The sequence below is a fragment of the Hibiscus syriacus genome, unplaced genomic scaffold (genome assembly GCF_006381635.1).
Source record: "Hibiscus syriacus cultivar Baekdansim isolate YM2019G1 unplaced genomic scaffold, ASM638163v2 tig00110946_pilon, whole genome shotgun sequence".
Taxonomy (NCBI): domain Eukaryota; kingdom Viridiplantae; phylum Streptophyta; class Magnoliopsida; order Malvales; family Malvaceae; genus Hibiscus; species Hibiscus syriacus.
In genome coordinates this window covers 456,947-481,213 of record NW_024062927.1, presented here as the reverse complement: position 1 = coordinate 481,213, position 24,267 = coordinate 456,947, and the positions used below count along the sequence as shown (strand labels likewise).

General features: G+C 35.9%; 2 protein-coding genes and 1 long non-coding RNA gene across 3 annotated transcripts; all 3 read right to left on the bottom strand.

Moving 5' to 3' along the window:
- Positions 1-268: 268 nt before the first annotated feature.
- Positions 269-10,374, bottom strand: LOC120148083. The gene is made up of 6 exons (XR_005518339.1): positions 10,231-10,374; positions 1,584-1,604; positions 971-1,066; positions 773-893; positions 526-660; positions 269-361 (listed from the first exon to the last, which is right to left on the bottom strand). It is a non-coding gene; the product is annotated as an uncharacterized LOC120148083 (long non-coding RNA).
- A 4,528-nt stretch (positions 10,375-14,902) lies between these two features.
- On the bottom strand, positions 14,903-15,268 carry LOC120148051. Its single transcript, XM_039161246.1, has one exon. It carries the CDS (start codon positions 15,266-15,268, stop codon positions 14,903-14,905), a length of 366 nt encoding a protein of 121 aa, XP_039017177.1.
- A 48-nt stretch (positions 15,269-15,316) lies between these two features.
- LOC120148050 lies at positions 15,317-16,324 on the bottom strand. The gene is made up of 2 exons (XM_039161245.1): positions 15,866-16,324; positions 15,317-15,790 (listed from the first exon to the last, which is right to left on the bottom strand). Exons 1-2 carry the CDS (start codon positions 16,322-16,324, stop codon positions 15,317-15,319), a joined length of 933 nt encoding a protein of 310 aa, XP_039017176.1.
- Between the last annotated feature and the right edge of the window lie 7,943 nt (positions 16,325-24,267).

Genomic DNA, 24,267 nt, shown 5'->3' with positions numbered 1-24,267 from the left:
TATATGCAACCAAAACAAAAATTATTGTTTTTACAGTAATCCAAAAGGAAAATTCAATTTACCAATGCAAATAATCAAGAACACCAAAAATCAATATTAAGTACCCTAATCATTCCATAAAATATCCAATAAAACAAATACATTAATGAATAAATAGCATTCATTACCTTCAGGATGAGAGCTATCATTCATATCTGAATCAAATGAATCCACAGTGTCATTCTTGTTCACATAAGCTCCTTCATCAAGATCTTGCAAGTCTACAACATGTGCAGCAGCTCTACTTCTCCCCATCTCCTGGACAACTCTAGCAGCAGCATGGAGTACCGGTTTAGAGAAACTACGGAAAGAACTCTCCAACCTGATTAAAATGGAATGTGAAAACCATGAAACATGGATGACAACTGGGTTCAATATCTGACTATTTTGTGATTCAAATAGCAACATCTTTAAAAATAATCCAGCACTATAATGATATTGGGTTCAACCATAAAATAGACAGAAAGAGAAAAGAACTTTACAAACCTTCTCATTAAAAGTTCAATGAGGGGTTGTGGGCGCCTTGTCTTTTGAGATTTGTCTTTGGAATTTGATGGTGCTTCTGGTAACTTCAGAATCTCCCTGGTTAAACGGTACCACCCTGCAGCACGCTCTTCTGCCCTAATGCATGTAGATGAAAGACCAGAACTTGTGAAAATGATGCATTTAAGCAGCAGCAACAGCCATCCAAAAGAATTATGATTACAGAAGAGAAATAAGACCAAGAGCATACTTTTCAGTGTTATCACGTTTACCTAATATACAGAGAATTGCCTCAAAACAGACTCTTTCACTGGGGACCAGCAGGAGTTAATAGAGCACAGAGTTGAACTGAGATTTAATGTCAGGCCGCTCTACCCAAACACGATTGTGAAACCAGTCATCTAGGGCATTCAATAAATGCAAGAAAGGACTATTCAAATGCACTTACCATCTAAAGAACGAGCTGTAGATATTGTATGGCACAACATGGCTAGAGAAACTCTAGCAAGCACATCATGCAAATGTAGAACATCCAGCAGTGCCCCTGATTCATGCAGTACCCAAAAAAATTCAACAGCAAGGAAATTTAAAAAATACATTTTTAAAAAATATATATATTAAAAATGAAAAGCTTGGCTAGGTGGTGAGCTGCTCAACTTGAGTATTAATATGCTCAAATTCAGCTAACTCGAGAACTTGAGTTGCTCAAGCTCAGCTCCATAAATATCGAATCGAGTTCAAAAAGAATTGAGTCAAACTCAAGTAGCTTGCGAAAACGTCTCATTTACATCCCTACTACAAACTTTACATGACATAAATAACTTTATCAATTGTCATTTTACGCCATTATCAAATACTATTTCTTATGACCAGAAGAATGAATTTTTTTCTAATTATTTTAGGCACAATAATTTTAACCAATGTTTACCCTTTTGGCTGCTCTGAATAGACTGAAAATCCATAAATATCAGAACTTTCAAAATAGCATAGGACAAAACAATCATTATAGTGAGAAAAGACAAACAATGACAATATGGAGAAGAATGATTGAAATGAAGTACCTCCTGGAGCAACAAGCTTTCCTGCATAAAAATGAAACAGGTATTAGGCACTCATAAAGGCTGCAAGTCATATGAGAACACTTAAACCATGAAACCTTATTTGGAGCTGGTTGTGATAAAGGAAGCTTTGGATCTCGAAGGAGTGTCAGTTGAGATATCGAGTTGGGGTTTTGCATGGAAGGCCTGCAACATTACTTTTAATACAGTAGATGAGCTATCATTTGCATGGAGAAATAAGAAAAAAGAGTTGTGCTTATGCTTCGATTGGTTAGCTCCAGTTTTGAACGATGAAGGAGTTCCAATGGCCTTTTGTCAGATTTAGTTTTTAGGCTTGCCTTTACTGCGCTGGAATGAGGCATTCTTACAAGAACTTACTGGGAGATGGGGAGAATATATTTGTCTTAATGACAAATCTAAGAGCAGATTAGATCTTTCGTCGGCAAAAGTATTGCTCAGGGTTGAGAGTCCTTTTGACATCCCTGAATTGATCAAAATAGATTCTTATGGAAGAACTTTCAAAGTGAAGATATCCCTGGGGTCTGTGTTTTCTAATCCAGAAATAATGGGGGGAAGATGGGAGTAAAAATTTCAAATAATCTGAATAGTGATTTTGTCTTGTCAGTAGAGGGGGATGGGCAGTTTTCAGATCTGGCAGCAGCTAATAATCGAGATGGTTCAGAGGAGTCCAGACAAAAAGTAGCATCTTTACTGAAAAGTAGTCAAAATGGGGGTGTGAATGGAGTTAGTGGGGAACAAGTTTCATCGAGTAAGTCAACTGAAGAAGTTAGTGACTGTGGGTTGTCAGATATAAATCAGAAGCAGGATCACGTGGGTCTGGGATTGAGGGATATAATGGTCTCAGACAATATTGTCATTTCAGATGATAATGGGGCAGTTGTTTCTCCAATTATGAAAATTTTTCTTTCTGGGCCTGCTTTTAATCCAAAGTCGATAGGACAAAAGAATGATAATGGGTGTCACGTGGGTCTGGGTTTGAGAAATGCTGACCCGAATGATAAGACCCAATCTGAGGATAACATGGGCTCTTCTTCATCGACTAAATCATCTTGCACTTATGGGCCAGATTATAATTTTAAAAGGACAGGAGGTATTTCTTCACTTAATCCAAATCATATTTAAGCCAACTCCTTGTTAGTCGCGGAAGATGACATTTTTAGGCAGTCGAGAATGATTACAGGAGGGGAGAAGAAAATGGGAATTGGGGAGTAGGTTGGCGAAATGGCTAAGGAGCTCTCGGATGGTCAGAGGAGTCCTCATGGGATTCTTGATTTGGGTTCACAGTTACATATGGGCTTAGAGAGGAATAACTTTTCTGCTGCTAATAAGGTCGATTCAAAGAAATTGAAGATGGTTATGGAGAATAATATGGTCAGTTTTGAAGAGGGCAGTTTCTCTAATATGAGTGTTAGAGACAGAAGAAATGTTAATCGTGATGGAATTTCTTCAGGAAGTTTTTTGGATGGTAAATTTTTGGCTGAGGAGAATTTTCCAGCTTTAGAAAATTTGTCTCGGTCAAAATGTTTAACTAACCATAGAAAGCTTAGAATTGCTCCATGTCTTTCGAGAAGTGCGAGCTCCGTGGGTGAAGTGTCTATAAGTTTTTTTTGATAGAGTTTATAGAAGGGTGATCAACAGTATGGTCAGAGAGTCTTTGGAACAATTCAGGGCGACCTCTCAGTCTTCTCAAGCTTCTGTTGAATCTAGAATCGAAGTTGTAGCTACTAGGGAGGTTTGTGACTTGTTGGGAATCTCCTTTAAAGGGGGACAACAGATTTTAGAGGATAAAATCGAGGAGTTGGAGTTGAAGGGGGGTTGAAGAAGTTTTAGGCTTATTCTTTGTTCTGCTAGGTTGTGTTTTCTGTTTTTAGTTTCTGTTATGTCGAATATAAGCTTGTTATCATGGAATATTAGGGGTCTAGGTAGACAAGAAAAAGTCAGTGCAGTAGCCAGACTTGTAAAGAAGAGCATACCAATTATCTTGTTGTTACAGGAGACCAAGCGTGATCAGTTTCAGCTTGCCTTAAGAAGAAGAATAGGGGGCCTTGGCTTAAAGGGTTTAATTTTTCTCCATCAGTGGGTGCTGCTGGAGGATTATTGTGCATGTGGAATGAGGATGAGTTTGTCGTTAAACAATTTTTTTCTTTCAGCAGATTCATAGTAATCGTGGGTTCTTTTAAATCGTCAATGGTGGAGTGTGCAGTTTTGAATGTGTATGGCCCTTCTATTGAGGAGGATAAGGAGGCTTTTTTCAATGTGTTAAAGGAGTTTGTAGTAGACCTAAATGTCCCAGTGTGTATTGGAGGAGAGTTTAACGCCTATCTACAGACGGATGAGAAGTTGGGGGCGTTTCAAAATTGGCACACGATTGAGCTATTCAGGAACTTTGTTCAACAAACTGAATTAATGGACCTTCCATTAGTGGGTGGAAGGTACACTTGGTGCAGCAATAGGGAGTGTCCAACGTGGGTTAGATTGGATCGTTTTCTTATTAATGGAGATTTTTTGATTTCTTTCCCGAACATAGTTCAAAGTCTTCTTCCAAAGTCTCTCTCGGATCATAATCCGGTCTTGCTTCAAGAGAATCGTTTGAGTTGGGGCCTTAAACCTTTCAGATTCTTCAATTACTTACTAGAGGAAGAGGGTTTTGAAGAGTTGGTCAGTTCTACAATTTTTAACTTTAACAGGGAAAATAATCGTAGAGGCATTTTTAGTATTCTGCAAGGTACAAAAAAGGCGATTAAAATCTGGTCGGGCAGTAGGCATACAATGATTTCAGACTCTACTTCGATGCTAGATAACAAAATTATAGATATGGAGTTAAACTTACAGAACAATAGTTTTTCGCCCTAAGATTGGAGGCAGTTATCGCTCTTAAAGAGTGAGCTTTGGAGGTTGTACAGGATATATGAGAGGATTTGGTTTCAAAAGTCAAGGGCTAAATGGATTAAGGAGGGAGACAAGAATACGAGGTTTTTTCATCTGTGTGCCTCGAGCAGGGAAAAAATTGAACTCTATCTCTTCTTTGATAATTGATGGACAGGAGATTTCGAATTCGATCAAATTAAAAACCATGTAACATATTTTTTCACAATGGCTTTCAACTGTGTTACAACTTTGGAGGTGGAAGATTTGAATCTTGGATTTTCCAAATTATCTATTGATCAAAGGGAGCGAATAGAGGTGCAGTTTTTAGAACAAGAAGTTTGGGAAGCGATCTCGAGTTCAGACAGTAATAAGGTGCCTGGTCCGGATGGGCAAACAATGGGATTTATGAAGAGGTGTTGGCATTTTCTGAAGGATTCGGTGATGAAGTTCTTTGCTGATTTTTATCAGAATAGGAATTGGGAGCATGGTATCAATCACTCTTTCATAATCTTAATTCCGAAGAAACTAAATCCAATATGTTTGGAAGATTATAGACCGATTAGTCTCGTTGGAATCATGTATAAAATCATGTCTAAAGTTTTATACAAAAGACTCACATCGTGTGTTGAAGGCATTGTCAGCTCCTCGCAATTCGCCTTCATTCCTGGATGACAGTTGCTAGATTGTGCTTTTATCACTAATGAAATTATAGATTATTGGAGGAAAAAAGGTCTGAAAGGTGTTGTTTTTAAAGCAGATTTTCGCAAAGCATATGATATGATTGAATGGCCAATTCTACTCACAATCATGAAGGAGATGGGTTTTGGTGAAAGATGGTGTTTGTGGATCTCGTATTGCCTTTCTACTACGTCGGTTTCTGTTTTGTTGAATGGTACACCCACAAAGGAGATTCCGATGTCTAAAGGCTTAAGACAAGGTTGCAGCCTTTCTCCAATCTTGTTCAATTTGGTTGGGGAGTTACTTAATTTAATGTTGACTAAAGCGGTAAATATGGGTCTTTTTAATGGCTTTACAGTTGGAGGGTCTGCCTATTCTTGCCAGTTGTCACACCTTCAGTTTGCAGACGATTTAATAAATTTATGCACTGTTTCCATTGTGCAAATCAGAAATGTTAAACGAATTTTGAGTATGTTTAGTTTGATGGCTGGGCTAGACCTAAATTTATCGGAAAATCATTTATATGGGATCAATATTGAAGAAGCTACCCTAATAGATTGGGCATCCTCCATTGGGTGCTCTGTGGGTTCATTCCCAACAGTATATCTAGGTTTGCCGTTAGGGGAAAAGAAGAATTCAGAGGTTTTGTGGGAACCAGTTTTAACAATAAATTGGCAGGTTGGAAAGCTTCGACTTTATCCATGGCTGGTAGGTTGGTCTTACTGAAATTGGTCTTATCATCTCTGTCGATTTTTTTCTTATCTATTTTTAAATTGCCGTGTAAAGTCAGTCAGAAATTGAATTCGTTGATGGCTAGTTTTTTATGGGGAGAAGGTTCAGAGAAGAAGCATATCCATTGGGTGAATTGGAAAACGGTGTGTCGTTCGAAAGATGAAGGAGGCTTATGGGTCTTAGATTTAAATATCTCTAATCGGGCTCTGCTAGGGAAATGGATTTGGAAATTTGCTAATGAGAATGACACTTTGTGGAAGAATTTTATTTGTTGTAAACACAATTTGGATAGTTCGACTATGTCGGTTAATAGTGTGTATTCTTCACAAGACTCTTGGATTTGGAAGGGAATTGTTAGTAGTTTCCTGAAGAATGATGTAATTGGTGAGAGGCTAAGATCTCATTCTAGAATCCAAGTGGGGAATGGCAAATCTATTTGTTTTTGGAATGATGTATGGGCTGATTGTACTCCGCTGAAATTTCAGTTTCCGTGAATCTTTGTATTGTCCACGAATAAATTGGAAAGGGTTAGAGAGTTTGGTAATTATGTCTCGAATGGCTGGATTTGGGATATTCGTACAAGAAGAAACATATGTGATTGGGAGTTAGAGCAATGGCTGCAATTAATTATCAAATTGAACAATTTTCAGCTAACAGAGGAAGTGGACGACTTTTTATCGTGGACAGGGAAGGGAGATGGTATGTTCACTGTGAGCTCTTGTAGAAGGATTATAGGGATTGACCAAGTGGTGAATCCTTTTTGGAAGAATTGTGTTTGGACAGGTTTGGTTCTTCCTAGAATAGAATCCTTTCTTTGGCAAGTTTCACACCAAAAATTGGCAGTTAAATCTCAGTTGAAAAACAGGGGGTCCAGTTAGCTAATGGAGAGCTTTGTCCGTTGTGTTTGTTAAGTGCAGAAACGGTTGAACATTTATTTATTGTATGCCCAGTGGCTCACGAGGTCTGGACTAATGTTCTCAATCTGTGGAACGTTAGCACAATTTTTCCTGGGGATATTTGCTCCCTTATTAGTTCCTGGTCTGATTTGGTGGCTAATTCAATGATCTGGAATTTTGTTCCAGCAGTGGTTCTTTGGTCGATATGGAATTATAGAATTCTATTGTTTTTAAAAATATGGTTTTGGACATATCTTCACTTTTCTTCATCATCAAGGTCAGGTTAGTCAAATGGTTTCTGGCTAAGTTTCATCAAGTGCAGATTCCGGTGGACTCGCTAATAGCTGATCCCACTTTAGCGGATGGTTATAAGGGTCTACAGACTACAAGCAAGACTGTTCATAAATGGCTCACACCACCTGTTGATTTTTTTTAAATTTAACGTCGATGGTGCTGTTAGAAAGGATGGGTTGATAGGTGGCATTGGGGGTATCCTCAAAAATCCTAATGGTTTCGTTCTAGAGACGTTTTCAGAGAGATTAGGTCCAGGTCCTCCCCCATTAGCAGAGTTGAAGGCTATTAGAAAAGTTGTTGGCATTTTCTATTCATCTATTTGGGCTTCTAAGGGCAGATTAATTCTGGAAACGGATTGCAAGAATGCAGCGGATTGGGTTCAGTTGCCCAGTATCTCTCCAGTGTTTTTTAGAAATTTAATTAACAAAATTGAGTCTTATGTTATGTCCAGGGGATACTGAAGTTAATTCCTAGGAGTTGTAATTGGGAAGCCGATAAGTTAGCTAAGGCAGGGATTGGATGAGAACAGGCTGTTTTGTAAAGGTTTTTTAATGTATCTTTTTGTTATTAATGAAACGAGGTACTCTTTTCCTCCTTCCACTGTTTGAACCTTTCCTTTTCGAAAGGGTCAATTACAAACGGGGTTTTTAATGAGACCTCCAACTTCTATAAAAAAATTATCAGAATCACAAATTCATTATTGCAGCATGTGGAAATCTCTCTTATTCCAAGAATCTTGGGATTTGATAGGCTAAATTAGAGGATTATGTACAGATATTTGATTCTTTATCATAGGAGATATTTTAAGTGCATTTTCTTTCTAGTTAAAGTTTACTTTTTATGTATATATGACCGGCATACAGGAAGTTTATATTATAACTATCATGTGATTCATGTTATTTTATTTATCAGTTATTAACAAATGATAGACGGCTAGGACTAGTATTATTAGTTACTTTTAGAGCTTAAATCTATGGCTAGGATTAAAAATTTATTCGTAACCTAGTACAAATAAGCTGTAAAACATTTACAGCTACTACTTCATATTTTGTAGAATTAACAATGGAAACTAGAGGATTTCTAGAACCTTAAGTTTTCTAGAGTTCCATCTTTGTTATTCATTTGTTCAGGCCTTTAAGGCTTGGTTGGAAGGTTCAAGACTCCCACCAATTTTGATCATTAGTAATGGAAGGGAGCTTTCACCAAGTTTATCATGACTTCAAGCTTGAGGACAAGCTCTTTCTCCAGGATGAGAATAATGTTAAGGACCCAACCTATGTTAGGAAAGGTCATTAATTTGAGTTCTTTAATTAAGTTTTAGATTATCCTTTTATTTCTTTCATTTAAGTTTTGTTATATTTTTTTTCAATTGATTTATTTCTCTTCAAGATTCAGGACAAGCTCCTTCTCCATCTTCTATTTATGCAATAAGACTAGTCTTTATCTAAAGGGGCATATGACTAAATAAAACCATAAGCAGAATTTATATCATAAACCCCAATAGATTTGGTTCTCTTTAACAAGTCCTAAAGTTCACTCTCCCTTTGATGGGTTAAAAGGTTTCAGTCTCCCTCCGACGGATATAATTCCCAAACACACCATCATAACAATTTCTCTTGGAATTTCTTCACATCACAATCACCAAAAAAGCTACTTGAAACTTAAATTATATTGTCATTAACAACCTAAACTTAAAACCTTTTTTTGATAGGAATAGTAGGCCTCATTAAAAACCCCCCTTCATGATCAACGGAACTTGAAAATAGTTCCTTCATCAGCGAAAGGAGGAAAATAGTGCCCTAGGATTTTATTAACCTCAAATAATTACAAAGTAATACAAACTAATCTCCCTCAAGAGATACAAAACTAGAAAGAAACAACCATTAACAGAACATAATTATCAACCAATACCAGCCTTAGCTAGGGCATCCGCCTCTATATTGGATGTCCTTCTAACCCATCTAATAAGACCTTCATAAACACTAAGCTTTTGAATAATGTCTTTAACAATTTGAACATAAACGACAGGACATGAAACAACATCCTTAACCCAGCCAATTGCCACCTTACTATCACTCTCAATAATCAATCTATCTTTAAACCTATGACGAATAGATTCATAAAAATCTAAACCCATTAGGATAGCCTTCAATTCCATCAAATTTGGAGGCCCCGGACCAGCAGGCTCTTTGAAAGAGCTAAGAATCGAACCAGACATGTCTTTCAGAATACCACCTAAACCACTCCTCTTCCAATCACTCGAAGTAGCCGCATCCACATTAAGTTTAATAAAACCCTTTGGATGAGGGACCAAAGAAACTTAGTTGAAATCCGATTATAATGGGACGAGTAGGAATCCACTAAGGAAGGGTCAGCAATAAGATCATCCTTGGAGATAGAAATCTGAGTTTCCTTAGCTAGAAACCATGAAGCAAGCCTGCACCTTGCTAGAAAGAAAATTTCTGCTCGATCAAGCTTTCCTCTTTCGAACACTATAAAATTCATGGTCTTCCAAATTGTCCATAAAACTACTCCAGGGATAAATGACCAAATAAGAGAGTTGGTCTTCAAGTCATTCCATGCTAATAGGAATATTTTAGCATCTTCATGAAAAAGAGACTGAAAATTCCAATAGCCCATGAATTTAGTCCATGTTGGCCAAACAACCGAACATGAAAAAAATAGATGAGATGAAGGCTCTTCTTCTAGATTACAAAAAGAACACAAAGTATCATCTATGCCCTGAACACCTCTCTTAACCAGTGCTGTCTTCACTACCAACTTCTTTAAGATAACTTGCCAAAGAAAAGTCTCTACTCTTGGAGGCAACAGGCCCCTCCAAACAATAAACTTCCAAAATTTAGCTTCATCCGAATCGGAAGTACCCGAATAATATAGATTGCCACATGATTTAACAGTGAAAACCCCTTCTCCAGTCCCCTTCCAAAACAGTCCATCAACAGCATCAACAGAAATAGAAAAATCAGAGATAACAGCCATCAAATACCAATACCAAATATAACCCAAAGGACCCATAGCATAAATAGCAATCACACCAATAAAACATAGTAATACAATAAAAAAGCATTATAAAATCTTTAATAGTTGTACCATTAATTTCCTTCTCATACTTGAAATCTTTAAGAATTTAAAGACCTCACCTAAAGCCATTGCTATTGCCTAAGGGTCTCTTATGGCCAATTCAGAGATGATCTCCAAAGAATGCCTAACAGCAACATGATCGGAAAATGAAATCCTACAATGAACAGAAAAGAAGTTCCAAGGTCAAATGATACCAAAACTACAACATAATTATTTTTTAAAATAGTGTTAAACTCTGTTGAATGAAAGTGTGGTTCAAGTCATACGCCAGCATGTTCACAGTAGGTTTCTGGACTTAGTGGGGAAATTGATGAATGGTCAAATGGAGTTTGTTTTTATTAATGTTTACGGGCCTTCTATCGAATCTGAAAAGGAAGAATTTTATGGGGAGTTGCTGCAATATGTAATTTCTTAGAATTTACCAGTATGTATTGGGGGAGATTTCAATACGTATCTTGATACAGATGTAAAGCAAGGGAAATCACAAAACTGGAATTCCATCGATATCCTTAGATCATTTGTGCAACAAGCTAATCTTATTGATTTGCCTTTGTCAGGAGGAACTTTCACATGGTGTAACAATAGAGAATCTTCAATATGGGTTAGACTAGATCGGTTCCTAATTTGTGCTAGATTTCTTAACAGTTTTCCTAATATTGTACAATGTCTTCTACCGAAATCACTTTCAGACCACAATCCAATTTTATTGGAGGATATTTCTATAAATTGGGGACCTAAACCTTTTAGGTTCTTTAATTTTCTTTTAGAAGAACAAGGATTTGATGAATTGGTTAAAGAATCAATGGCAGTGGAGAAAAAGAAGAAAAGTAGAGGGGGAATTTTCAGGATGCTACAGGCTGCCAAAAATAAAATCAAAAATTGGGCTGGAAGCAGTCACAGAGGGCTTGCAAATTCCATCTCACTGCTGGAATTTAAAATCAATGATTTGGATAGAAAATCACATGGTGGAAGTTTGTCTTCAGGGGAGTGGGATCGGCTGATTGAATTTAAAAAAGAGTTATGGAGGCTGCTGAGAATTGAGGAGAGGATCTGGTTTCAGAAGTCCAAAACTATATGGATTAAAGATGGAGATAGAAATACAAGATTTTTTCACCTTACTACTTTGAAGAGAAACAGAATTAATACCATTCATTCATTGAAGTCTGAAGGGGGAGTAATTTTAGATCCAGAACAGATAAAAACAAGTGTGTTCAACTTCTTCAAGAATGCATATAACGCTAAATCAACTTTGGAAGTTGTCGGCTTACATTTTGATTTTAAGCAACTGGCAGTAGTTCAAAGGGATTGTCTTGAAGAAGAATTTTCGGAGCAAGAAGTTTAGCAAGCAATTGCTTCCTCTGTAAGTTCTAAAGCTCCTGGCCCGAATGGTTTTACCATGGGCTTTTACAAGAAATACTGGATGAATTTGAAGGAGCAAATCATGGAGTTTTTTTTTCCATATTTCTATAAAGGAAAGGAGTAGGTTCATGGGGTAAATTATGCATTTATTACCTTGATTCCTAAGAAAGGTAATCCAGAGAATATATTTTTTATAAGAATTCCAGGCCTCGTTAAAAACCCCCTTCTTTATTAAAGAAGCTTGTAGAGAAGCTCCTTAATCAGCGGAAGGAGGAAAAGAGTGCCTTACGATATTATTGAACAAAAGAAATTACATAAGATACAACCTACTAAACACCCCCATGAAAAACATAAATACAATAAACACCCATAGTGAACAACACTAAATCAGCCAAATCCTTCTTTAGCTAAGGCGTCAGCCTCTAAATTGGTTGTTCTATTTACCCATTTAACAACACCATGTAATACATCAAGCCTATGAACAATATCTTTAACCATAAAAGCATAAACATCAGGAAATAATTCCACCTCCTTAATCCAATCTACTGCCACCTTGTTGTCACTTTCAATAATCAAACGGTCCTTGAAGCTCTCTCGAAAATCAGCATAGAACACCAACCCCTTCTGAATAGCTTTTAATTCTATATAGGTCGAAGGCCCCGGACCAGTAGTTTCCTTGAAAAAGCCTAAGGTCAACCCTGTGGAATCCTTTAAAACTCCTCTTATCCCACTTTTCTTTCAATCTCTAATAGTAGCTGCGTCAACATTAAGTTTTACAAAACCTTTAGGAGGAGGGAACCAAGGAGAAACAGAAACAATCTGTTTGGCATTAAAAGAACACGAGTCCCCTAAAGAAGGATCTGAAATAAGAGAATCTTTAGGGATAGAAACCTCTTTGTGCTTTGCTAGGAACCAAGAAGCAAGCCTAAACCTTGCTAAAAAGAAATATTCAGCCATATCTAACTTCCCCCTCAAACACAATTAGATTCCTTATTTTCCAAGTTGTCCAAAGGACGACCCCTGGAATTAAAGACCAAATTGGAGAGTTAGTCTTCAAAGCAGCCCAAGCAAGAAGAAAGATTTCCGCATTATCATGAAAAACAGTCTTTTTCCTCCATAAATTCAAAATTTTGTTCCAAATAACCCAAACCACCGAACACGAGAAAAACAAATGTTAGGAAGACTCGTCCTCCAACTTACAAAGAGGATATACCACGTCTTCAATACCTTAAACACCTCTTTTAACAAGTTTTGTCTTAACAGCCAGCTTACCATAAACAACCTGCCACATAAAAGACTCCACTCTTGGCGACAAGTCACCCCTCCAAATAATCTTCTTCCAAAAGTGGACGTCCTCCGAACCCAAAGAATCTGATGAAAATAACTTCATACCAGAATTTACAGTGTATACCCCATCCCAGTACCTTTCTAAATCATCTCATCAGAAATCTCCATTGATAATAAAATAGAGGAAATGACAGCCATCAAATTAGCCCACTACTCTAATTCCCAGTCATTTAAATTCCTTCGAAATTGCACATCCCAAACCCAGTCCGAAGAGCTTATATAAGATTCTCTCAAAAGTTCTTTCAAAGAGACTTTCATCATGTGTTAATGATATTGTAAGCCCAACTCAGTTTGTTTTTATTCCGGGGAGGCAATTGTTGGATTACGCATGTTTAGCTAACGAAGGCATCAACTTTTGGAGGAAACAAGGGCTTAGAGGAGTTGTTTTTAAATTCGATTTCAGCAGAGCATATGACACAGTGGACTGGAAGATTCTTCTAAAGATAATGAAAGACATGGGTTTCGGTGACAGGTGGTGTTCTTGGATTTCCCAGTGTATTTCCACTGCTTCAATTTCAGTTTTAGTTAATGGGTCACCAACAGAGGAGTTTCCAATTGCTAAAGGCTTGAGACAAGGATGCAATCTTTCTCTTCTTTTGTTTAATATGGTTGGTTAATTACTTCATATGATGTTAATGAAAGTTGTGGAAACTGGCCTATTTCAAGGGTTTTCATTTGGCAAGAACCAAAACAACTTCACTTTGTCATATCTTCAGTTCGCAGATGACTTAATTATTTTCTGTGGAGCTTCCATTACTCAGATTAAGAATGTTAGAAGAGTTTTGAGGATTTTTAGCTTAATGACCGGGGCTTCATCTTAATTTAGCTAAAAGCAAACTTTTTGGCATTAATGTGGAGGAGAATATCCTGGAGGATTGGGCTTCGGCTATTGGATGTACTATTGGTTCATTTCCGCCTGTATATTTAGGCCTTTCGTTAGGGGCAAAAGAAATTATGGGAGCCGGTTATTGACAACTTCAATAAGAAATTAGCGGGATGAAAAGCTTCCTCTTTGTCAATGGCAGGCAGATTGGTGCTTATTAAGTCAGTATTATCATCCTTACATGTCTTCTATCTATCTTTGTTCAAGATGTCATCAAGTATATGTCACAAGTTAAATTCTTTCATGGCGGTATTTTTATGGGGTGGAGGGGTTGAGAAGAAAAAATGCATTGGGTAAGTTGGCATAAGATTTGCAAACCATTGAGTTATGGAGGTCTGGGAGTTGCTGACTTGAAATCTACTAATAGAGCTTTGTTGGGAAAGTGGGTGTGGAAGTTTGCTAATGAGAAAAATTCCATGTGGAAGAGTTTCATATGTAGCAAACACGATGTTAGTTATAATTTCATGGATATTACCAAAATCTTTTTTCACAAGGAATCTTGGATTTGGAGGGAAATTGTTAATAACTTCATCAAAAATGATTTTATTGGAGGTTGCCTTAGAGCCCATGCGAAATTACATGTAGGGAATGACAAATCGATCTCCTTTTGGAATGATACTTGGTTAGGGGATTTTCAATTGAAAGTTATTTTTCCTAGGATTTTTGCACTTTCACCAATACAATGGGGCAATGTTGCTGATTTTGGGAGCTTTGATTCTAATGGATGGAAGTGGAATATTAAAACGAGGAGGAATCTCTGTGATTGGGAAGTGGTTCAGTTGGTAGAGTTATTGGGTAGACTTAAAGACATTAAATTAATTGATTCTATGGAGGATTGTTTGCTATGGGATGGAGTAGGGGAGGAGTTGTTTTCTGTAAAATCGTGTAGGATGTCTTTTTCCTCTTTTTTTTTGATAGAAAGTAGGCCTCATTAAAAACCTCCTTCAAGCCCTGCCATGTTATGAAGGTAACATGAAGGAACAGAGGAAAAGCGTGCCAAGAAACTTTTATTCACAAGAGCAAAATTACAAAGACTGAACAAACTCCTAGACTTTCTACTGAAGAACATAAGACTTAAAACAAACCACCTAACAAACAGGAAAATACACTCTGCTAATCAACACGATCAAATAACCCAAAAATCACCCTATCCCATCTTTAACTAGTTTGTCAGCTTCCCAGTTTGCCGCCCTCAAAATATGCCTAAATATAATATCTTTTCCAGTCAAAAGCGAAACTATATCATTCACCAAGGATAGATGCAAATGGGGGCTTAAACCCGGATTCTGGATCCACTTCAGAGCGGTAGATGAGTCTGATTCCACGATAAATCTCTGATTTGGGACCAAATCCAACTCCTCCATAAGAAAAATCCCTCTTTTAATTGCCAACAACTCTGCCAAGATAGAAGGACCACCCCCTACTGATTCAGAGAACCACTGTAGCAATAGTCCTCTGCTATTCCGAATCAGACCACCAATAACACCTTTTTCCCACCCCGAAACCATCGTTCCATCAACGTTTAACTTTAGAAACCTATCTGGTGGAGGAACTCATCAAGCTGATCGAGAGCAACCCCTTCCTGATCTGCCTGCCGAATCAGCAAGTTTCAAATCACCTACTAGAGAATCTAAAGGAATACCCACATCCTTAAAACAAGCACTAAACCAGGAAGCCACTCTAAATCTTATAATGAAAGATAATCTGACCAAATCCAGCTTTACTTTCCGAAAGATAATCTCATTTCTACATTTCCAAACTGACCACATCACTGCCCTAGGAATGAATTTCCAAATCAAAGAGTTATTCATAAAATCATCCCACAAAATTAAAAAATCCATGGAACACTTTGGAATCACCAATGACACATCCCACATTTTCAAGAATGAAGACCACAGACCCCACACAACCCTGCAATGAAGAAATAAATGGGAAATTGATTCCACCTCCCGACCACACAAAACACAAAGCTGATCAACAATCTCTGCAACACCTCTCTTTGCTAACTCCTCTTTAACCGGTACTCTTTGCTGCACCAATTGTCAAATAAACATTTCCACCCTTAGAGGAGCTAACCCTGTCCAAATATTCTTTTCCCAATTCACATGATTCTGCTCAAAACCACCTTGGTCAAAGAAAGAGTTTATACAAGACTTTGTTGTGAAAATTCCTTCATCATTCCTTAACCAAATCCAACAATCATCTTCCGCAGGAAAAAGGGAGGTATTATTCAACATAATGATCAATTGTAGCCACTGTTCAATTTCCCAGTCAGCCAAATACCTTCTCATTTGGATGTCCCACACCCAACCCGAGGTATTATTCACCATAAACTCCATCACTTTACCCGCTTTATTATTTGATAGAACATAAAGCCTAGGAAACAAAATTTTCAAGGGAACGTCACCCAACCATACATCATTCCAAAACTCCATAGCTTCCCCATTTCCTGCCTTCAAACGTGTATTCCTTCTAAGACAATCTCCAAAATCATCACTGTTAAAGAAGTTTTTCACCACACCTTTCCAAATCCACGATGTACGAGCTGGCCACGAATTCCCCATAATAATGGAATTTGGATCCAAACAACAGCACAAACCACTCTCTTCCACCAAGACTTCTTTTCAGAAGTAAACTTCCATATTCATTTCCCTAGTAAGGCTCGGTTCATTAGTGCTAGATTAGGGATCCTAGACCCCCTAGTTTTTTTGGTTTAGTAACCGACTTCCAGTTGACCCAATGGATTTTTTTCTTGTCAACCGAACCCCCCCCCCACATAAATGAAGCCATGATAGAGTTAAGTTTAAGTAGCACAGCAGCTGGAATTCTGAACATAGAAAGAAAATAGAATGGTAGAGAGCAAAGCACCGATTTGACCAAAACCACCCTTCCCGCTATCGACAAAGAATTAGCTATCCAACCACTCAATTTAGCATGAAATCTCGCCACTATAGGATCCCACATAGTAACCAAATTCCTCTTATACCCCAGAGGCAATCCTAAATATTCAGATGGAAGATATCCAACCGAGCAGCCAATAACGTCTACCCAAGTAGTTAACTCCCCATCTTCATCATTTACTCCAAAAATGATGCTTTCGCCTAGATTTAACTTCAACTCCACCAGAAGCTCATAAATAAGTAACACTCTTCTAATATTCCTCAACTCACGAATAGAGCCTTTACTGAAAATTATAAGATCATCCGCAAATTGAAGATGTGACAGCTTGAATGCTCAGTCCTGCACTCCTAAATCAAACCCCGAAAACAGTCCAAAATCCACTGCTTTGGTTAACAACAAATGCAGCAACTCAACAGCCAAGTTGAAAAGAATAGGTGAAAGCGATGTATGAAATTTCTCCGTAGGAGACCCATTTACTAAAATCAAAATCTCAGCAGTTGACATGCATTGGTACATCCATGACCTCCACTTATCACCAAACCCTATTTTGCTCATTATTTGTATCAAAATTTTCCAATCCACCGAGTCATAAGCTCTCTTAAAATCCACCTTGAAGACTGCTCCCTTCAGCCCTCTCTTTCTCCAAAAATCAATACTCTCATTTGCAATAAAAGAGCAGTCCAAGATGTTCCTCCCCAGAATAAAAGCAAATTGGGACGGACTCATAATATCATTAATACACAAACTCAACCTTCTAGCTAAGACCTCAGAAATAACTTTATATAGACCTCCCACTAAGCTAATTGGCCTAAAATCTTCCAACCCCTCTGGATTTGCCTTCTTTGGAATAAGAAAAATGAAGGAAAAATTCACCTCCGGCTCCCACTCCTTCCCCACATAGAAATCCCTAAATAACCGTATCATATCATCCTTCAAAATATTCTAGAACTTCTTAAAAAAACCCTAAGTTCAGACCATCCAAACCTGGAGCTTTGTTGATATCAGAATGAACAATAGCTTCCCAAACCTCTTCAGAAAAAGGCTTCTCCAATGCTAAACACTGACCTTCCGAGAGCTTAAGAAAATCCATATTTAAGTCCTCTGCCTCCAGGGTGTTTTTATGATTAAACAACCTCTTGAAGAACTCCATCACTGAAGCTTTAACTGACCTAGGATCTTCTATAACTTCACCATCACCTTGAAGACATGCAATTCAAAGTGAAAGCACAACAACATAAGATGGATGATGATGCAAAGTGGAAGGTGCTTGTGAAGAAGGTTTTAGCGGCAAAAGTTGTGACTTCTTTAGCTATACCCAAAAGGAAGAGAGAGGATAAACTGAGGGAAACAATGGGTACCCATCATCATCATCAGGTTTTGAGAACCTTTAGATTCTGTTAAGAGCTTTTAGAATAGAAAAATAGTTAGATTCTTTGATTCATAATTGTAATAATAATATGCCTGGTGGTGGTTTTTGTATATGGAAGTATGGAACTGAGTTGCTCTGAGCCTACCATCATCCCCTTGTTTCGGGGAGTTTGATAGAGTAATCCTCTCATGTTGTGTAGCGTGCAAGTTTCTAGAGTAAGACGACGACGTAAAAAAGAATCCCATATTTGTATTTTGAATTTTAAATATAAAATTTATGGAGTGGTTTAAGCAGTAAAAGAGAGTATTATTCTTTTTGGAGGAATCGAGTTCAAATAATTATGTATATGAGATATGTATATTGTCAAATGATTAAAAATATTTATGAACAAGTATTATCTTGTAATCAAATCGTATAATTATTTTTTTTTTGTATATATAGAAATAGTTAAAATGTGGTAAAGTCTTATAAAAGTTCAAAATTTTACTAAAATGGAGTAAGATGCTCATTTTGTCCATTAATTAAGGATAAAAAGAAATATCGTAGAGCAAACAAAGGAATCCCATTGTAACCATACTTAGACTTCTGAAGTTAGATTTGGATTCATATTTCATTTACTTTTCAACCTATTCATCTTTCAATTTTAATACATTTTAATTGAAAGTTTTCAAACTATTAATATTATTTCAGTTAAACAGTAAATGACAACTCAGGTAAAATGAAATAAACCTTAAATATATAAGCATATAGTGCATGGATAATTTAAATCTAAATATGATAATAAACCATGTCATTATAATTCACTATAATTATTTTTTAATACATCTAATTGAACCCTAAATCAAACTTGACTCACAATACTTGTTTATTACTTAAAAATAATTTCTTATTTAAATATTTTTATTATTAAATATAAAAGAAGAATATTTACTGACTATCTAAGATCCGGCTCATAATTAAGATGTATGGGGTCCCCTTTGAACGATGATTACTCTGAAAACTATACCAAAAGGTTGGGATTTGATTTTGTTTTGGCACTAACAAAAATGAGCGGCGATGCAATTCACTTTGTTGTTGAAATGGGTGACATTTCGATATTAAAGATGATATTGGACAAATTGAAATATGATAATTTGTATTTAGTGAAGGATTTTTTTTTTAATTAGTGAAGGAAAGCTTTTATACTAAATTGTAAAACTATCAAAGTATGGAAGGTAAAATGACAATTTTACCAAAAATGGGCTAAGTATGAAATTTGGAGGATTTTTGGCAACACAATGCAGCAGGCGCAGACCAAGTTACAAAACACTTTTTTCTAGCAAAAGAAAATATTAACGTAAAAATTTTCCTTACAAACAAACACTCCATTTCTACGACTTTGCCTCTCTTCACCACCTTCTATCTTGCTCTTCCATTTTTAGTTCATCTTCTACTTAAAGCTATATAAACAATCCAAAACCTTGACCTTTTAACAATGTCGATCGTTCATAGCTTTGGGTTTTCTTCTTTTAGAAAATAATGGCATGTATCCCACTTCTTTTTTCAAATTTTTGTTATCTTCGATGAGTTGAGAGTTGATATGTATGGCACCTAGTTGTGATTGATTCAGCTTCATGCAATGAACCTGTTGTAGGATCCTCTCCCACGTAGAGAATTAAGTGATTCGAATCCCAAATGTCAATATAGGAATCAAGTGAAATCATATGGAGCTAGAGGTGTAAATCTACATATGAACAGTTGGTAAACCTTTCATATAACGTTTGTTTATTAAGGTAAATAAATATGTATGAACAAAATTTTTATGTTAATTCAATAAACGAACAAACATATATGTGTTCAGTTCGTTTATGTCACGAAAACTTGTTTATTGTCTCATTTATAAGTCCTTTTACTGACTCGTTTATAATCTTGTTTACACGGTTCTTCTCTACCTTTTATTTTTTTTTACATTTTAAATATTAGTGATGTTAGAGACTAAATTGAACATAGATTGAACTTTGAAGCCTAAAAAACTTAAAGACTAGTGGTATCATTTCAAGATTTTTTTACTTGCAAATAAAAGGGTAAAAGTAAAAATAAAAACAAAAATATTAGCAAACATTTAAAAGAACATGTCCGTGAATGTTAAACGAATATGTTTGTGAATGTTAAACGAACATGTTCGCAAACGCTAAACACAATCATCTTAAAAAACAAACAAACAAACATGATATTAAAATTTTAAACGAACATAAACCAAAATAAACTTAAAATGGTAATAGATTCTTTTAACTGTCATGACGAACCAAGTATTTAAAATGATAATGTCGAAAATGTTAATTAACTTATATTGATCGAAAAGAAAAATTAAATAATTAAATGATATATATATCTAAATGTTTAAAAATAATCATATTTCATTTTGTTCTTTTTTTATTACTTTTAACGACTATATTTTTATGACACCTATTTCTCTGTCTTTATGGTTTGTTTTTCTGTCTTTTGGCATGTTTTCGGTTGTTTGGTTGTTGTTTTTGTTTATCTTTTCTCAAGATCGGATTTGACATTCGTCACGATTGATCAAGATGTCTCTTATTTTTTATTATGTTGATATTCCTTATTTTGGATAATCAGATTGAATTTGGATACACAGTTTAGGTTTGTGGATTTTTTTTCACGTTACTCAACTCTGATTTATAGTTTGTCAGTGGCATTTCAATAGTTTTTTCTCCTTTTATAATTCGTTTACCGATGCTGTGAGATTTGTTCGTACCTATATTTTGATCGAGTTTTTTTATTAGGTTTTTAACATTTTCTTTATATAATCATTATGTGATCTTAAGTGATTAGTTTTCTTTTATTATAGAAAATTATCTTAGTTATGTGTTTAGTTTATGATTATAATCATAAATATTAATTACAATTCTACATTTTTTTATTAAAACTAGTTGATTCTATTAATAAAATAATATCGGAAAGTTGTTTTCTAAAATAATTAATTCATTTTACAACATTTATTTTCAATGAAATAAACAAACTCTTCTCTAAAAACTTTTATAGTTTATGATTTTAAAGATTGTAGGTTAATTAATTTAAATTCTTGTTAATTTATTAGATTTTATTTTAAAAATTAATTTAGATAATTATTAATTTTGTAAAATGATTAAATAATTTGTTTAACTTAGATCTAAATTAGCTGACCATATTCCCATATGTAATGGGGTAAGGGGGAGGTAAGGTAGTAGGCTGCCCCCAACGCCAGGTTGAGAGCAGCTTCCATGAAAGACCTCCGGCAGTCAGAATTATGAATTGTCAACCATGAGACTCGATCTCACGACCACAGGGTTAAGAACCTTGTGCTCTGCCAACTTAGATCTAATTTTATTTAAGGCATAATGCAAACAAATACCCCTAACGTTTGACTATATATGCAATTTTGCCCAAATCGTTTTTTGGAGCATTTGACCTCCCCACGTTTTATTTTGGGTCAAAAAAACCCTCATTGGATGAAAATCGTTAGTCAACTGGCGGTCGACAACTCCAGCTGACTAAGCAAGGACATGTGGACAACGATGATGATGTGATGTGTCCACGTCACTAATATATACTGACGTGGAATTGACACGTCAACAAATTTTTTTTTGTTTAAAAATTTAATTTCAATTAGAATTTTGCACCAATAAGAGAGTGACACTCCTATTGGTGTGTTTTGACAATAATAAATTAAAGGTTGTTACTTGCGTGAAAGGGGATTCGAACCTGGGGCAAAGACATGATATTGGATGCCCTTGCCATCATGCCAAGCATGCTATTCTATTATGTGATGAAACAAAAGATTATTTAACCCATGTTAAATCACTTCATCCGTCACAAGAAGTCAATATACTAATAAGGACATACAAATGCTCTATAAAATATTTTAATCAAATGCATTTTCCAAACATAACAACGCATTTAGTGTCCCAAAAACTTATGAATGTGCAAACAGTGGCCAAAAATAAGGAAGTCTTTATATCAAAACAACATTATTCAACATTTACGAGTCAAAAGAAGCTATAAATATTGCAAACAGAACTTGCATATTTCTTACCAAACGCTGCATATCCACAGGAATTTCAACTGCATGGAATGAAAAGATAAAGGGGAAAACTATGGATTCACTAAGTCGTTTAAGAGTGTAATTATTAAAAATTAAAGTTGAGAAAGGTCATACCTAATTTATTGTTAGTTAAATCAAGAGTTGGCACTGAACTATCCAGATCAAGAACTTCATCGGGAAATGTCTGTTCAAGTTGAAGCATTCCTCAGCAGACACACAAAGGGAAAAAATGACAAACAAAATACATATTTCGAACTGCTTGACTAAATGCAAAATCGGGTCTTCAATTCTCCAAAACTATTAAGCAAACAAGCTCGAACGAGAATTATATATTTACATACCAAAAAGCACTAGTATCTAAAACTAATTGTATAAAAGAACTGACCTATCATAAAACTATGAAACAACACTGAATCAAACAAAAACCAGTAATCATCATCATCTGAAAAAACCGAACCCAAGAAAGATAGTTGGCTTGCTTTCCATTTCGCAATAAAAAACAAACAATGGATGCATTAATATGGAGGACCATTTTCCTAATAAAAAAATTCAAACATACAGTCCTCACCACTCATATACCCTACAAAGTGCAATCCCCACCGATGATATATGCATCAAAATTATGATTTTCACCTTCGATTCATTACTGGAAACTCAAATAATAGATGCACAAACCCAAATATATACCCTTTCGTGCAAAACCCAAACAAAACCCAATTCGAAAAAAATAACCATAATAGATTTTCACATCAATTTGTACGGTTATTAACAACCCTCAAGTTAAAAAACCCAAATATTTAACAAATGATTAGATATTGTTGGTAAAATAGACTGCAAAACCACACCGTTAGCACTGACAGGAAAGATAAACAGTAATTGAAAAAGAACATATTGGTAAACCGTGTCGTGGTATAACCACTGCCTTAGAAACGAATTCGCCCCAATGTGTGTAATCGTTGTAGTAGGCGGACCGTCCCCCGAGGTTAACACGGTCGCTTCGAATTTCGTACACCCGAAACTGGAGTGGACTACTGATGGTATTGTACTTCTGATCGGAAAGCACACAGAGAGAACTTTAGAAAACACTTGGAGAGTGAATTCTGAAATGTTGAGAGTGAGTTGAGAAGCTGAATATAGCTCTCTATTTATAGGCTAGAAATAGGGTTAAAATCGTCCATAAAATTTCATGATTAAATCTCTTCTTTGTAACAACTGAAACGTCTAGATGAACATGACTCATAAATAGTCCAGGTTCATTGCATCATTATTCAGCTGTTATAACTCCCAAAATTATATCATGTAACCCCTGAAATTAAATCAAATAACTCTTGTAACTCCTGATATTAACAGCTTGTCCCCTTTGTACAAAGTTGAAAATCAGTCCAGATACATCTTAACGTTTTTGATTTAATTTAGGAAAAGTTGTTTAATTTCTGATAACTCTCATAAACCAGCTGTTATCATTTAAATTTAAACAGTCCTCAGCAGCCTATAAATATCAGTTGAAATCTTTCACATTTTTTTATTTGTTTCTTTCAAAGAGAAATTCCTCAAGAATTTTCTCTAAAAAGATAGTATCTGCACGGACGTGTCGAAGACACATATTACCACGACCACGAGCCGAGCCAAGTCGTGCCGTGCCGAGACGGACGGCGGCGACGGCGGTGCGCGAGAGTCCCCCTTGTTCTCTTTCACTCAACAAGAAGTGGGAAATCCAAACCATAAATACTCATTCCCAATAGTGTATCCAATACTATGTGGGATTGAGCATTACCAACATTCCCCCACTAATGCGAAAGAATTCTTCTGAAACTCGAAAACAAACTTTCTAGAAGATCAATAGCGAGATTAGTTGCTTAAGCACTAGTGAACGTATCTGGAACTAGTACATAGTGATAATGAGCAATCATTCTCTTAGATAAGTGAAACTAGTCTGGAACTTTCTAAGATGGGGGTAAACTCATAACACACAACTAACCCTTTCATCCACCTGAGTCCTCGATGTGTAAGATATATATATATATATATATATATATATATATATATATATATATATATATATATATATATATACAAAAGTATATATTTGGTCATCTTACCTCAGGATTCTAGTAAGTGTGCTAGAAAAATGGCCCAACATTTTTCATAGAAGGCGGCTA